The sequence below is a fragment of the Carlito syrichta genome, unplaced genomic scaffold, assembly GCF_000164805.1.
Source record: "Carlito syrichta isolate Samal-C Ts95f unplaced genomic scaffold, Tarsius_syrichta-2.0.1 Scaffold314991, whole genome shotgun sequence".
Taxonomy (NCBI): domain Eukaryota; kingdom Metazoa; phylum Chordata; class Mammalia; order Primates; family Tarsiidae; genus Carlito; species Carlito syrichta.
The window spans coordinates 38,302-51,777 of NW_007259087.1; the positions used below are offsets into that span (position 1 = coordinate 38,302).

A 13,476-nucleotide genomic window follows, 5' to 3' on the forward strand; every position below is an offset into this window, starting at 1 on the left:
TCACTCTGTCGCCCAAACTGGAGTGCAGTGGCCGCTCCCGGCCACCGCAGCCTCGACCTGCTGGGCTCCGGCGATCCTTCCGCCTCAGCCTTCCGAGTAGCTGGAATTACAGGCATGCGCTACCACGCCCGGCTGATTTTTTGATTTATTGTAAAAATGAGGTCTCGCTGCCCAGGCGGGTCTCGAACCCGCGGGCTCAGGCAATCCACTCACCTCAGCCTCCCAAAGGCGCAGGATTACAGGCTGAGCCACAGAGCCCGGCTGTGTTTTGGATTTTAATAATCTCTCTCTTTTTTTTTTTTTTTGAAAAGTAGCAAAAGACAGAAGGAAAATCAGAAAAGAATATGCAATTTCCCATACAACACTGTAATTACACACTATCTTTTTTTTTTTTAATTCAAAGGGAGGTTTGATTTCTTAAAGCTCCCAAGAAATAATAGAGAAAAAAGTTTTAGCATAGAAAAGTGTGGATTTTCTGCTTCATCTGTAGACACAGCTATAAGATACATCTGTTTCAAAAGTACTTTCCCTTTTGCTTCAAGTTCTTTAGAGTTTCTAGAATCTCAGGGTAGCAGGGGCTTGTTCTAGGGAAAATCTGCCATTCCCAACAGTCCCTTAGCCACCCACAGTGTTTTACAATTACCTTGGTTCAGCCTCAGGGATGCTGTGGGAATACTGTTTTTGAGCATATATCGCTGTTTGCAAAGACTGTAAAGTAGGAAATGGCTTGTGTTTGAGGCTGTAATTTCACTTTGAATCATTTTAGACAAGCAGAGAGGGAGGCAGCTAAAAGTGATCTGAAATTGAAACACTAATCGGAGCTAACAGCACACAAAGAAAAATGATCTGCAGCATGAAGAAAAGTCCATCTGTCAAGGCAGTGGGTTCAGAATTTAAGGTGGGAGAACTGGCCCCATTGGGGACTTGGGGAGAACAGGACACTTTCTGAGCAGAAGTTTGGAAAACTTCAGCTTCTAGTTATTAATGACAGTTTGGAGCAAGTCTTGGCGAGATGAACAACTCATAGCCAGCTTCACTGAAGGTCTGCGAGGGGCACTCCTGCTGACCCTGAAGCTCTGGAACCTTCCGCATTCTCATTTCAGGCCCCTAGAGACCTAGCTATATTTCATTTCTGTGAAATCTATGATCTTTACAACAATATTCCCCCTCTGTTTGAACCAGCTGGAGTAGCTCTCTTTTTCTTATTACCCTTCCCCTTCCAGGAAAAGGTTTCCTAGGACCAGGAGACACGAGATAAATACAGAATTTCAACATAATGTGGTGCACTCACCCCCCGCAAGTGTACATGGAATATGCCCAGACATTTTTTCCTTTTTCTGTTTCATGGAAACTGAGCATAAAGCAGAGTAAGAAACAAAGCTAAAGATCGGCAACATATGCACAGTCATTGTGAAGAATAATACAGCATTTTCAGAACAACGGAAGTCTGTACAGACAACAAGTAGACCATATAAGTAGATATTTTACTTGTTATTTTTCAGATTTTGAGAGAAAAAAAAATCTAGAATGTCCATGTTTAGTGCATGTGTTATGTGCACTACAATAAGGTTTATCCAATTTGCTCATTTTATTGTAATGTTAAAAACATAGGCCAGGCTTGGTGGCTCAGCCTGTAATCCCAGCACTTTGGGAGGCTGAGGTGAGTGGATTGCCTGAGCCTGCGGGTTCGAGACCAGCTCAGGCAACTTGGTGAGACCTCGCCTCTACAATAAGTAATAATAAAAAAAAAAATTAGCCTTGGAAGCCTGAGACGGAAGGATTGATGGAGTCTAGGAGAGTGCCACTGCACTCCAGCCTGGATGACGGAGTGAGACTCCAACTCAAAAAAGCAAAAACAAAAACAAATTTTGTGCCTCTTCAGAGTAGTAACAGTATGGCTATTTTAAGTAAGCAGTCCCAAGAAAGCAAAGTAAGTGGGTTTTTTGGCTAAATATTCTATCATATTTTACAAAATTACTTTAAATATCTTAAATGATTAAAAAGTGAAAGCTATTTCCAAAATTAAATAAAATTCTCTTTGAATACACATATTTCCATTCAAATTATACTTTCTTTAAGAATAACATAAATATTTTAGGAAAAATATTAAAACTGGACTATGTAAACACATGCTATACTTGGTTTAGTTATTAACAGATAATGACTATAAACTTGTTTCTGTTTCAATGAAGCTCCAAAAATTCACAGAAATTTAGAAACATGCTGTTTCCATAGCAGCAGATAAAGAGTGAAACCAAAAAGATTTTTATTGGTTTTAACAGGGCTTGCAGAATTTGTTTTCATTTTTAGCAAAGCAGTAATTTTTGTTCTTTTTTTTCCCCAGTATTTAGCAACATCTCATTTTCTCTTTTCTAAATGTATTTAGTAAATTATATAAGTTCTGAAGGTAGATAATTGTGACATTTCTGTAAAATTACACATTCTTATAGTTACCTAGAGTGACCAATATTTAATCCTTAATGTCAAAGAGAAGCTCAACCATGGAGTCAAAGATCAGGGTCAAAGATTTTAACTACAAGTAACATTAGTTTAACATATAAATAAAACATTGCTTTACAGATGCTTTTAGATAATTCATTGATGATTAAAAACACAGTATAATATTTTCTATTACTGTCCATTTATTAAGACTCAGACACTGGGGACCAGGTTTTGTTGTAGTTTCAAAATTCAAGTTTCTTCATGATTAATGTGGCAGCATGACAGCGGGTAACTGAAATTAGTAGCATAACTGTTTCATGTGATCATGCTAAGGAAACAGGAAATAGACTTTCTTTGTTTGTACATTTGTTGTTTCAGTTGTAACAACTGAATTATTCTGATCTCTTAAAGCTCAGTGCAATGGCTCACCTGTAACAGATATGCAGCCTAACGGAGCAATGAGTGTGATGGGAGCAAATCCATAGGCTGCAAAGTTGCCTGTCTCGCCCACGGCCAGCAGTAGGATCCCACTCCACCACAGCACACTCTTGAAGTACGGCTTTGGGTGCTCTTGTTGTGCCAGTTGGAGATGAGAATATTTCTGGAAGTAAGCCAGAACACAAATAAGAAAACACTTCCACCCCATTAAAATTTGCCTGGAATTTTTGGTCCTGTAAATTTGCATCATGGCTTTTAAATTGATTTTAAAATCAATGCAGACTATTATAGAGACACATTATGCTGTCCTGTTTGTTCCAAACATATCAACAGTAGAAACAACTCACATTTATATAGCATTTTATAGTTTAAGGAACAATTTTTACATATGAATGTTGCTTAATTCTCACTTATGGACTCGGTAAAATAAGTGTCATTTTTTTTTTTTTTTGAGTTGGAGTCTCATTCTGTCACCCAGACTAGAATGCAGGCCGTTCCTGGCCACCTCAGTGTTGACCTGCTGGGCTCAGGCGATTCTTCTGCCTCAGCCTTCCAAGTAGCTGGAACTACAGGTACGTGCTACCATGCCTGGCTCATTTTTGATTTATTGTAGAGATGAGCTCTCGCCAAGTTGCCCAGGTGGGTCTTGAACCTGCAGGCTCAGGCAATCTATTCACCTCAGCCTCCCAAAGGGCTGGGATTACAGGCTGAGTCACCGAGCCTGCTAATGTGTCATTTTTACTACTTAAAATGAGGTGTATGTTAAGAAGGTAAGTGACCTTCTAGTCCACTACCCTAAGACATTTCTTTTACAATATCAAAAACTTCCAAATGCTAAAATAAGCTTAATGAAATAAAGATAATAAAATTTTAAGGAGAAATCTTTTGAAATGGATTCAAATTTATGGATCAATAACTACAATAGACATAGCAGAGCAGAGTGCTTTGCTACCAGAGAGTCTATGGGGTGACTCTAATTTATATCTGGTTTGAGTATTTCTTTGAATTTGAAATACAAAAATTCTGGGAAAATTGGCCATTAAATTATACTCTATTTCCCTAATGCTTTTATGATAACCAAACATATGTCTTATAATAATTATGAACAGTTCCAGATTATTTAAAAATTTTTTAGAAGAAAATAATAAAAGTAGTAGACAAAAACATAGAACATAAAAAAAATGTTGGCATAAGGAACACCTTTCTAAGTGTGGGACAAATTCATAAGCCAGAAAAAGACTGAGAGATTTTACCGTATTTTAAAAACCGTACCAAGAAAATACTATGAAAGAGAATTCCTACAAATAAATAAGAAAAAGACAAAGACGCCAAGAGATATATGTTATGCAAAGGAAATGAAATAGTAACTTATACAAATAAAATTACAAGTGAGAAAAGATTTTCAAAATCATGAATAATCAAACACAAACTACTTAAAACAATCAAATGCCATTTTCATCTATTAGATGCCTTTCCCTCTTCTCACCAAATAACTAATGATATGTGGCATTAAGGACATAAGGAATGGCCATGGACAATACTGCTAGTGTGAAGATAATGTAGTACAACCCATGTAGACATCAATGTGGCTAAATCTAGCAATATTTAAAATGAATATATCCTTTGACCTATAGAATATGCACACAAGTATGCAAAGTATATCTATCTTTGTATAACTAAGTATAGATAGATATTCATTCTATTACATATTTGAAATAGCAAAAACCAACCCATATGTCTTGCAATAAGGGACAGCTATATACATTTTGGAACACTCCCACCCCGCCCCAAATATATGTATGCTGCTTATGCATAGAAATCGATTTGGGGAAAAATGCATAATTAGCAGTGGTTACTTTTGAGCTATGAGGGGAATTTCATTTTTTTTTCTTTTATATTTTTTGAATTCTTTCTATAAGGGCAATGATTTATTTTTTGCTTTTTTTCAGTAATAAATACATTTCTGGGTAATAATTGAAAATTATACTACGCCATTTTCTAGCACGGGTTTGTATAAAATAATTCAGCAGCACACCCTATCTGAAATGACTTTCTGTGGTTTTAGTTGCCCCGGTTGAAAAATGGAGAATTCCAGAAATAAACTACTCATACATTTTAAATTGCACTCTGTTTTGAGAAGCCTGCTGAAATCTCTACCTCTCTCTCATCAGGGAGGTGAGTCCTCCCTATGTTTAGTGTATCACACTATAGGCTGTCCCCACCCCTTCGTCACCTAGCAGTCCTCTCGGTTATGGATCAGCTGTCACAGTGTCATAGTGCTTGTGTTCAAGTAACCCTTACTTTACTTCATTGTTCTATCTTATTATTAGTTATTGTTGCTAATCTCTTACTATACCAAGTATATAAATTAAACTTTATTATAGGTATGCATGTATGCATAGGGAAAAAAAACACAGTATATACAGGATTCGGTACTATTTCCAGTTTTAGGCAACCTCTGTAGGTCTTGGACCACATTCCCCGAGGATAAAATCAGGCTACTATATATCATCCTGGGAGATATTTTGACATTCAGATATTTTGACATTTTGATTCAATCGTTTTAGAAATGGCATTGGTTGGATTCTGGTTCAAACAGATTCATTAAGTGATTTAAACATTTTGATTGAAATCATGATTAGGTTTAAGCCTAGTATTTCATTCAGTTTTTAGTTCAGCAAATCAGTAATTCATTCAGGTTTCTAATTCATAGTTCAGTTGAAATTTCTATTTTATACTCTACAATCTGTCTTCAAGACCTTTAGTCTAACTGGCATTTTAAACAGTATTTAAAGAAAGGGAATAAACCTATACTCTTATGAACTCCTTCTGAAAAAATTTGCATCCAATCTGGAGTTCACTGAAGGCTATAAAAGAAATCAAAGTACTGCAAATCAAACCAGAGGGATTTATCCAGCAGACACAGTAGAAACCTTGCCTAGGGTTCACAATATTATCAGGGGCCTCCCAAAATATTTAATTTATTTTAAAATCAGAAGAAGAAGTAAAAAATAAGAGTGCACTCTAGCCTGGATTGTACTTGTCTTCAGGCCAATGAAGTCATAAATATATATATTTTAAATAATTTTTATGGAGTAAGGTGCCATGGAAGTAAAAGTGTTCAAGGCCCATGAAAGTTGTGTGTCCCTAGATCAAATTACAGAGTTAGAAAAATAAGCTTTTTCTTACCTGAATATTTAGGGAAATGCTGATTACCAAGTTTCCCAAAATGGCCAGTAAAACTCCAAAAAGGTGAATCTGTAAAAGAAAATATTTTCTCTAAATACTTGTAAGATATTTCCTGAAAGAAAAAAAAACACAAATTTAGGTGGATGTAGTTATTCATTAATTTTTTTGTTCATTCATTCAGCTTTACTCAGCACCCATTTTTCAGGGTAGGTTTGGAATATCAATATGGTTTAATTAGGATTATTTTTTAACTTTTATCAAATATTATTAATTTCTTTAGAAATCACCCAGTCCTGTACTGAATTCTGTAAATATTTGTCTGCCTTAATCATTAAAATAAAATAGTTCTGACATTCTAAGATGCTGTTTCATATTTATCCTTTCTGTCCATTGTCTTTACTCTTAATATCTTCTGGAGGACTGTGGCATGAGAGAAAACTTATCTGAGATATAGATCTGCTATTTTCTAACTGGATGACCTTGAGCAAGTTATTTCATGTCTTTGTTCTCAATAAAAAGGGGAATGTTGGATAAGATGTTTCCAGAAATTTCATTACCTCTAAAGATCTATGATCTCCAGTGGAGACAGACTGAATTTTCATACCACTCCCCTGGTCAGGAACCTACAATGTCTCTCTACAGTCAATGATATCAAACATGAAACTATTATATCAGCTCCTCACAATTAGTCCTCGCCCAAGCTTCTAATTGTCAATGGCACATTTAATGTGCTTCCTCTATCTCAGGTATCCAGAATGATCCATCCTCCAGTCAGGTGTGCTTTTGCTATTCCACTCACCTAGATGGTACAAATTCTTTCCTTAACCCACTCCCATCACAGCTCACCCCCTGGCCTGCAGGTTTCTACCTCCTTGAGACCTTCTCAGATCACCTCAGCCTGTCTTTACTTTCTCAGACTCTAAATGGTAAAACTCTTATTTTTTCTTTTATATTGTCACGTGTGTGCAAATTCTCTGAAGGAAGAGAACCAAGTCTTCTTCTTTCTGTTGGGTTCTCTACATCATCTACTATACAAAATTAGAGATTTAATAAATACTTCCTTGAAAAAGTATATAGTGGCCTAAAACAAGACCCACAGCTGTTAAAAAATAAGTTCTTACATGCTGCCTAAAAGGTTTAAAATAGATAACTCATGTATTATAAGATTATTTCAAAAGATGTATTTGCTGCCCCCATGTAGCTACAAAGGTATAATATCTTTTATTAGTATACATTAACAATGATACAAAGGATCTTCTCTCTCTTATTTGACAGTATATAACTTCAAATTCCAAGGAATTATTTGAATTTCAAATGAACATTGCAACCACAAAGAACCCTTCTCAGAATGCAAAATGTCTTTGAAGTTTTAGAGCCTCATTATATGTGCTTAAGTGAAATTCAGTATTTTTTAAAAATGAAGCAGAAAACTTGAAAACTCATTTTATAGTTGATATATAATATCCATGGTCTTTAATCAGTTAAGAATTTTCTTTCTCTAATAAAGGCACTTGGCAGTAATTTTGTTCACTATTCCTCATCGGGAAACAATTGTATCACAATACAATGCATTATTTCCCTTCTTGCTATTTACAATGTAATGCATTTGGCAGTAATCAAAAAAATAAAAATTCAGAAGAAATTTGGCACTGAATGAATATTTATGAAAATCTCCCATAATTATAAAAGTAACTTGTTGGATAGAATAGAAATAACTTACTTAAAAAAAATTTTTTTTTTGAGTCAGGGTCTCACTCTGTCACCCAGGCTGGAGTGCAGTGACACTGATCATGGCTTGCCACAGCCTTGAACTTCTGGGCTCAGGCAATCCTCCTGCCTCAGCCACCCAAATAGCTGGGACTACACGCATGCACCACCATGCCTGGCTAATTTTTTGAATTTTTTTTTTAGAGATGAAGTCTTGCTGTGTTGCCCAGGCTGGTTTAGACTCCTAGGCTCAAGTAATCCTCCCACCTCAGTCTCCCAAAGGGTTGGGATTTCAGATGTGAGCCATCGTGCCTGATCTTACTTTAAAATGCTTTAAGTCATTCACTGAGCAGTTTAAATGGCATCAGGTTGAGTATTTAAAACTTGATGGTAGGATTTAGCAGTGATTTCTTGGCTGTGACACCAAAGATACAGGCAACAAAAGAAAAAATAGATAAATTGTGCTTCCTTCGAGATTAAAAAACCTTTGTGCACCGAAGAACACTATCAACGGAGCAAAAAGTAACCCATGATATAGGAGAAAATAACTGCGAATCATACATCTGATTAGGGATTGATATCCAGAATGTTTAAAGAATGCCTGCAACTCAACAACAAAAAATAAAAACGGGCAAAGGACTTGAATAGATGTTTCTCCAAAGAAGACACACAAATGGCCAATAAACACATAAAAAGATACTCAACATAACTAATTATTAGGGAAATGCAAATCAAAACTACAAGTAGTTACTGTCACACACATTTGGGTGGCTACAGTTAAAAAAAAAAGGATACAGGCCGGGCGTGGTGGCTCAAGCCTGTAATCCCAGCACTTTTGGAAGCCAAGGTAAGGGGATTGTCTGAGTTCATGGGTTTGAGAACAGCCTGGGCAACCTGACGAGACCTCATCTCTACAATAAATCAAAAAATTAGCTGGGCGTGGTAGCTCTTGCCTGTAGTTCCAGCTACTTGGAGGGCTGAGGCGGAAGGATTGCCTGAGCCCAGCAGGTCGATGCTGGTGTGGCCGTGAGCATGCAACTGCCCTCCAGCCTGGGCTACAAAGTGAGACTCTAACTAAAAAAAAAAAAAAACAAAAAACAAAAAAACAAAAACCCAAACCAGAAAATAACAAGTGTTAGTGAGAACATGCAAAAATTGAAACACTTATGCATTGCGGGTAAGGACATAAAATAGCACAGCTACTAGGGAAAATGGTATGGAGATTCCTCAAAAAAATTAAACACTGAGTTATCATAGGATTCAGTAATTCTACGTCTGGGCATATATCCAAAAAACTGAGAATAGGGATTTGAATAGATATTTGTACAGCCATGTCCATAGCAGCATTATTCCCAATAGCCTAAAGATGGAAGAAAACCCAGGTGTCCCTCAGGGGACGAATAAAACAAAACGTACTATAGGTATACAATGGAATATTATTCAGTCTTAAAAAGGAAGGGTGTTTTGATATGTACTATAACATGGATGAACCTTGAGGACATTATGCTAACTGAAATAAGCCAGTCACAAAAGGACAAATGTTTTGTGGTTCCATGTACATGAGGTATATAAGGTTGTCAATTCATGCAAATAGAAGGTAGAATGGCCTGGGGAAGGGGTGGCACACCCCATCAATAAGGGTAACTGCACAGTGAATATTTGTATACCTAACTCTGAATTTTTACCCCATAATTTAAAAATAAAAATTAAAAGAGGGAAAAAAAAGAAAAGAAAAAGAAAATAGAATGGTGGTTGTCCAGGTGGGAGGAGGGGAGAGTGAGGAGTTTTTGCTGATTGAGTGTAAAGTTGGGATTGATGGAAAAAAGCTCTGGAGAGGATGTGGTGACAGTTGCACAGCAATGAGAATGTACTTGGTGCTGCAGAACTATACACTTTTAAATGGTTAAAATGGTACCATTTTATATTCTATAAATTTTACAACAATAAAAAAATGGTAGCAGAGGAAGTCAGAGTGTGTTCTGACTTGAAGAAATAAGGAAAAGTTCATCTGCTACAGAATAGCTTCTTGGCTTAGGTTGACAGTCAGCATTATGCTATAATTCCCTTAAATTAAATATTATGTTATCACAGGCTTGCTTGTTTTTTCTAAAGCAGGTATACCTGGAAAGGCATCAAATTAAATTATTAATTTTTTTCTTTTTTTTTTTTTGAGAAAGCAGGATTTATTGAGAGGACAGAAAAGCTCCCACAGTGGGAGGGGACTTGAAGGGGTTGCCTATTATTATTTTTTTTTTTTTTGAGATAGGATCTTCCTCTGTCATGCAGGTTGAAGTGGAAAGGCACGACCATAGCTCACTGTAGCCTCAAACTCCTGGGCTCAAGTGATCCTCCCACCTCAGCCTCCTGAGTAGCTGGGACTACAGGTGCATACGACAATGCTCAGCTAATTTTTAATTTTTGTTTTTGTAGAGATAGGGTCCCTCCCAATGTTTCCCAGGTTGGTCTTGAAATCCTGGCCTCAGGCAACCCTCCTACCTCAACCTCCCAAAGTGCTGGGATTACAGGCGTGAGTCACAACACCTGGCCTACTATCTTAATATAAATGTATCAGACAAATTAATTGAAAGAAACCTGAGTTTCGTCCATTGTGAAAATGAATCCAATTTCTCACTCCTCACTGTATCCATACCCTTGGCCAGGCATCCTTGAACCTCCTCCTGTTAGAAGTTACATTTTATTTCCCTACCCCTTGGATTTAGGCTGTCCAATAAACTACAAATGCAGTGAAAGTATACTACTTCTAGGAATGGGCCTCAAAAGGCATTGATTGCATGCTTCTGCTTATCTTATTATTTTTTTAGGAAGTTCTTGAGAACAAGACCAGGCTAACCTATTGGATGATGACGAACGGAGACCAAGCAACCCTGTTTCCCTAATATCTATGTCCTAACAGCCAGCCAGCCAATGGCCAACCCAAGAGGGAGGCCATCCCTAGACCAGCCAAGCCTCTAGGTGACATACCAGCTGACTGACGAGGCCAGACACCACTGAACACCCAGTTGACCAATTGATTCAAAAGCACTGAAAAATGGTTGTAATTTTAGCCACTAAGCTTTGGGGTGATTTGTTACATAACACAAAATAATAGACTGAGGCTAAGAAAATGGGGTGGAGATCTCGTGGAGCACTTGGAATAAGGGAAAGGGGGTATGGTAAAAGAAGGTGAGATGTTTTGCCAAGAGTCATCCAGGCAGTGAGCAGCAAGCTATTTTAAGAAAAGTAATGTTCCAAAAGCCAGGAGACCCGTCTCTGCTACTTATTCCTCACAAATGACCCTACAAAGCCATGATCCTCTCTGACTCACAGTTTTCAGTTTTCTCAATTGTAAGATGAAGACAATACACTACAGAGTTTGGGGGAGACCTGAATGAGTGAGGGCATGTATATGAAATCATGTCACAACACACTAAGTGATAGGCTAAGGGGAAGTTAAGAAACAATTTAAAAGTCATGTTTTCTTTGTCTATATCTGAAATGACCAAGCAATCATTTAAATGGTTCCTTTAAAAAATGACAACTGCCAACCTGTGGCTTGGTTGACAGGATAAATGAAGGTTTCATTGCTTCTTCACTCCCTGGCTTGTTGCATCAGGGTGTCTACACACCTTCATGATACTTCATTGTAAACATCCATGTTGTTTTCAATAATGTCTTCTGAATCCAATGAATTTATAAAGTACTTATATGAGCAAGTTTATAGTTTTCTTAATATAGGATTGGTAGAAAGTATAAGTTATAATTTTCAAAAATGCTGTAGAATCAGAGATACAAATCTGTAGTATTTTATTAATTTTTCTCAAGAAATGACTTACAGACGGGTAGATTTGGAGAGAATATTCTATATTTTCTAATCTGTAGTGCCAACCATACTATTTTATTATTTTAACTTTTTAAACCAGCACTATAAGGTTAAAATAATCCACATTATAATATCTTCTTTCCTACCATGTTCTCCATAAGTTTATGGATTACTATAAAAGTCATATCTCAAAATGGCCTAAGTTAAATTTACTTTATTGTTCCTTATGTTAGAATTAACTTTGAAGTTAGTTACCTCCTCATTCCTCAGAATCTACATGAGGCAAAAATTTAGAAATTTAAAATTAGCCATATATACATACCCCACAATTCAGCAAGAGTTGTCAAAATCACGTAGGAGTTCAACATTACATCCTAAGAAACTACAAAAAAGAAGTGTCCTTTTTAAGTCTAAGTCTAGTTCTGAATACTGTCTAAGTCTAGTTCTGAATACTGTAAAATAATTAACAGAGGTAGGAATAATCATAAACAATAACTGAGTAGATCAGATGGTTTTAAATTATTGAGCAGAAACAAGTGGGTAAAGAGATATTTGAACATGCGTAATTTCTTTTCATAAAGATGTGAAGTTAGATACCACCTTAGTTGAGCCTTTCCCATCTATCAAAGTATACCCTCTACATATTTCTCCTTGAACACTTATGATGGATTTTTTGTACAACATATTTGTGTCATAGTTAACATAATAAAAAACAAGACCTGATGGCAGGGCCAATAACTCTCATGAGTTCAAAATAGGGATGAACAAAATTACACAGGAGCACCTCAGAGATATTGAGATAGTATGGGTTTGGTTCCAGGCCACACCACAATAAAGCAAATATCACAATAAAGTGAGTCATACAATTTTTTTTTTATTTCCCAGTGCATACAAAAGTTATGTTTGGACTATACTATAGTCCATTAAGTGTGCAGTAGTATTATGTCTAAAAACTTTTAGACATCTTACTTTAAAATATCTTATTGCTCTTTTAAGAACCACACCAATCTTTATTAATGTCATGTGACTGGAAAACAACTGTATCCTATTATAATTATTATATTGTTATATACTTAATTATTATATCAATTATTATAATTAATTATATATGACATTTTTTAAAATTATAAAACATTTGAAATGTACAGAAAGCATAAAAGTAGTATAACAAACCTACATGCCAACATGGAGACTAAACAACTGTAAAACAACACAGCAAGAAAATAAAATGAAAGGTGTTTAGACTGGAAAGGAAGAAGTAAACATATCTTTATTCACAGACATGATTTTGTATATATAAAACCCTAAAGAATTCACCAAAAGACTATTAGAACTAGTAAATGGGCTGACTGTGGTGGCACACACCTGTAATCCCAGCACTTTGGGAGGCTGAGGTGAAACGATTGCTTGAGTGCAGCAATTTGAACCCAGTCTGGGCAACATAATGAGATCTCATTTCTACAAAAAATAAAAAAATTAGCTGGGCATGGTGGTGCATGCCTGTAGTTCCAACTACTTGGGAGCTTGAGAGGCTGATGGGGGAGAATCGTTTGAACTCAGAAGTTTGAGGCTGCATTGAGACATGATCCTGCCACTGCACTCCAGCCTGGGCAACACAGTGAGACCCTGACTCAGAAAAGAAACCAACTAATAAATAGGTTCAATAAGGTTGCAGGATACAAGATCAACATGAAAAACTCAATTGTACTTCTATACATTTACAAGGAAAAATATGAAATGAAATTAAGAAGTAAACTGCATTTTTTTTTTTTTTTGAGTTGGAGTCTCACTCTGTCGCCCAGACTGGAGCGCAGTGGCCGCTCCTGGCCACCACAGCCTCGACCTACTGGGCTCTGGCGATCCTTTCGCCTCAGCCTTCC

General features: G+C 36.5%; 1 protein-coding gene across 1 annotated transcript in view; it reads right to left on the minus strand.

Annotated features, from left to right (window-relative positions):
* Positions 1–13,476, minus strand: part of LOC103274828 (NIPA-like protein 2) — a 64,644-nt gene that overhangs the window by 33,790 nt on the left and 17,378 nt on the right. Inside the window, exons 2-3 of the mRNA XM_021706021.1 lie at positions 6,070–6,159; positions 2,872–3,043 (exon numbers count right to left, since the gene is read on the minus strand). Of these exons, the coding sequence (XP_021561696.1) occupies positions 2,872–3,043; positions 6,070–6,159 (262 nt within the window). The remainder of the gene's footprint in view (positions 1–2,871; positions 3,044–6,069; positions 6,160–13,476) is intronic.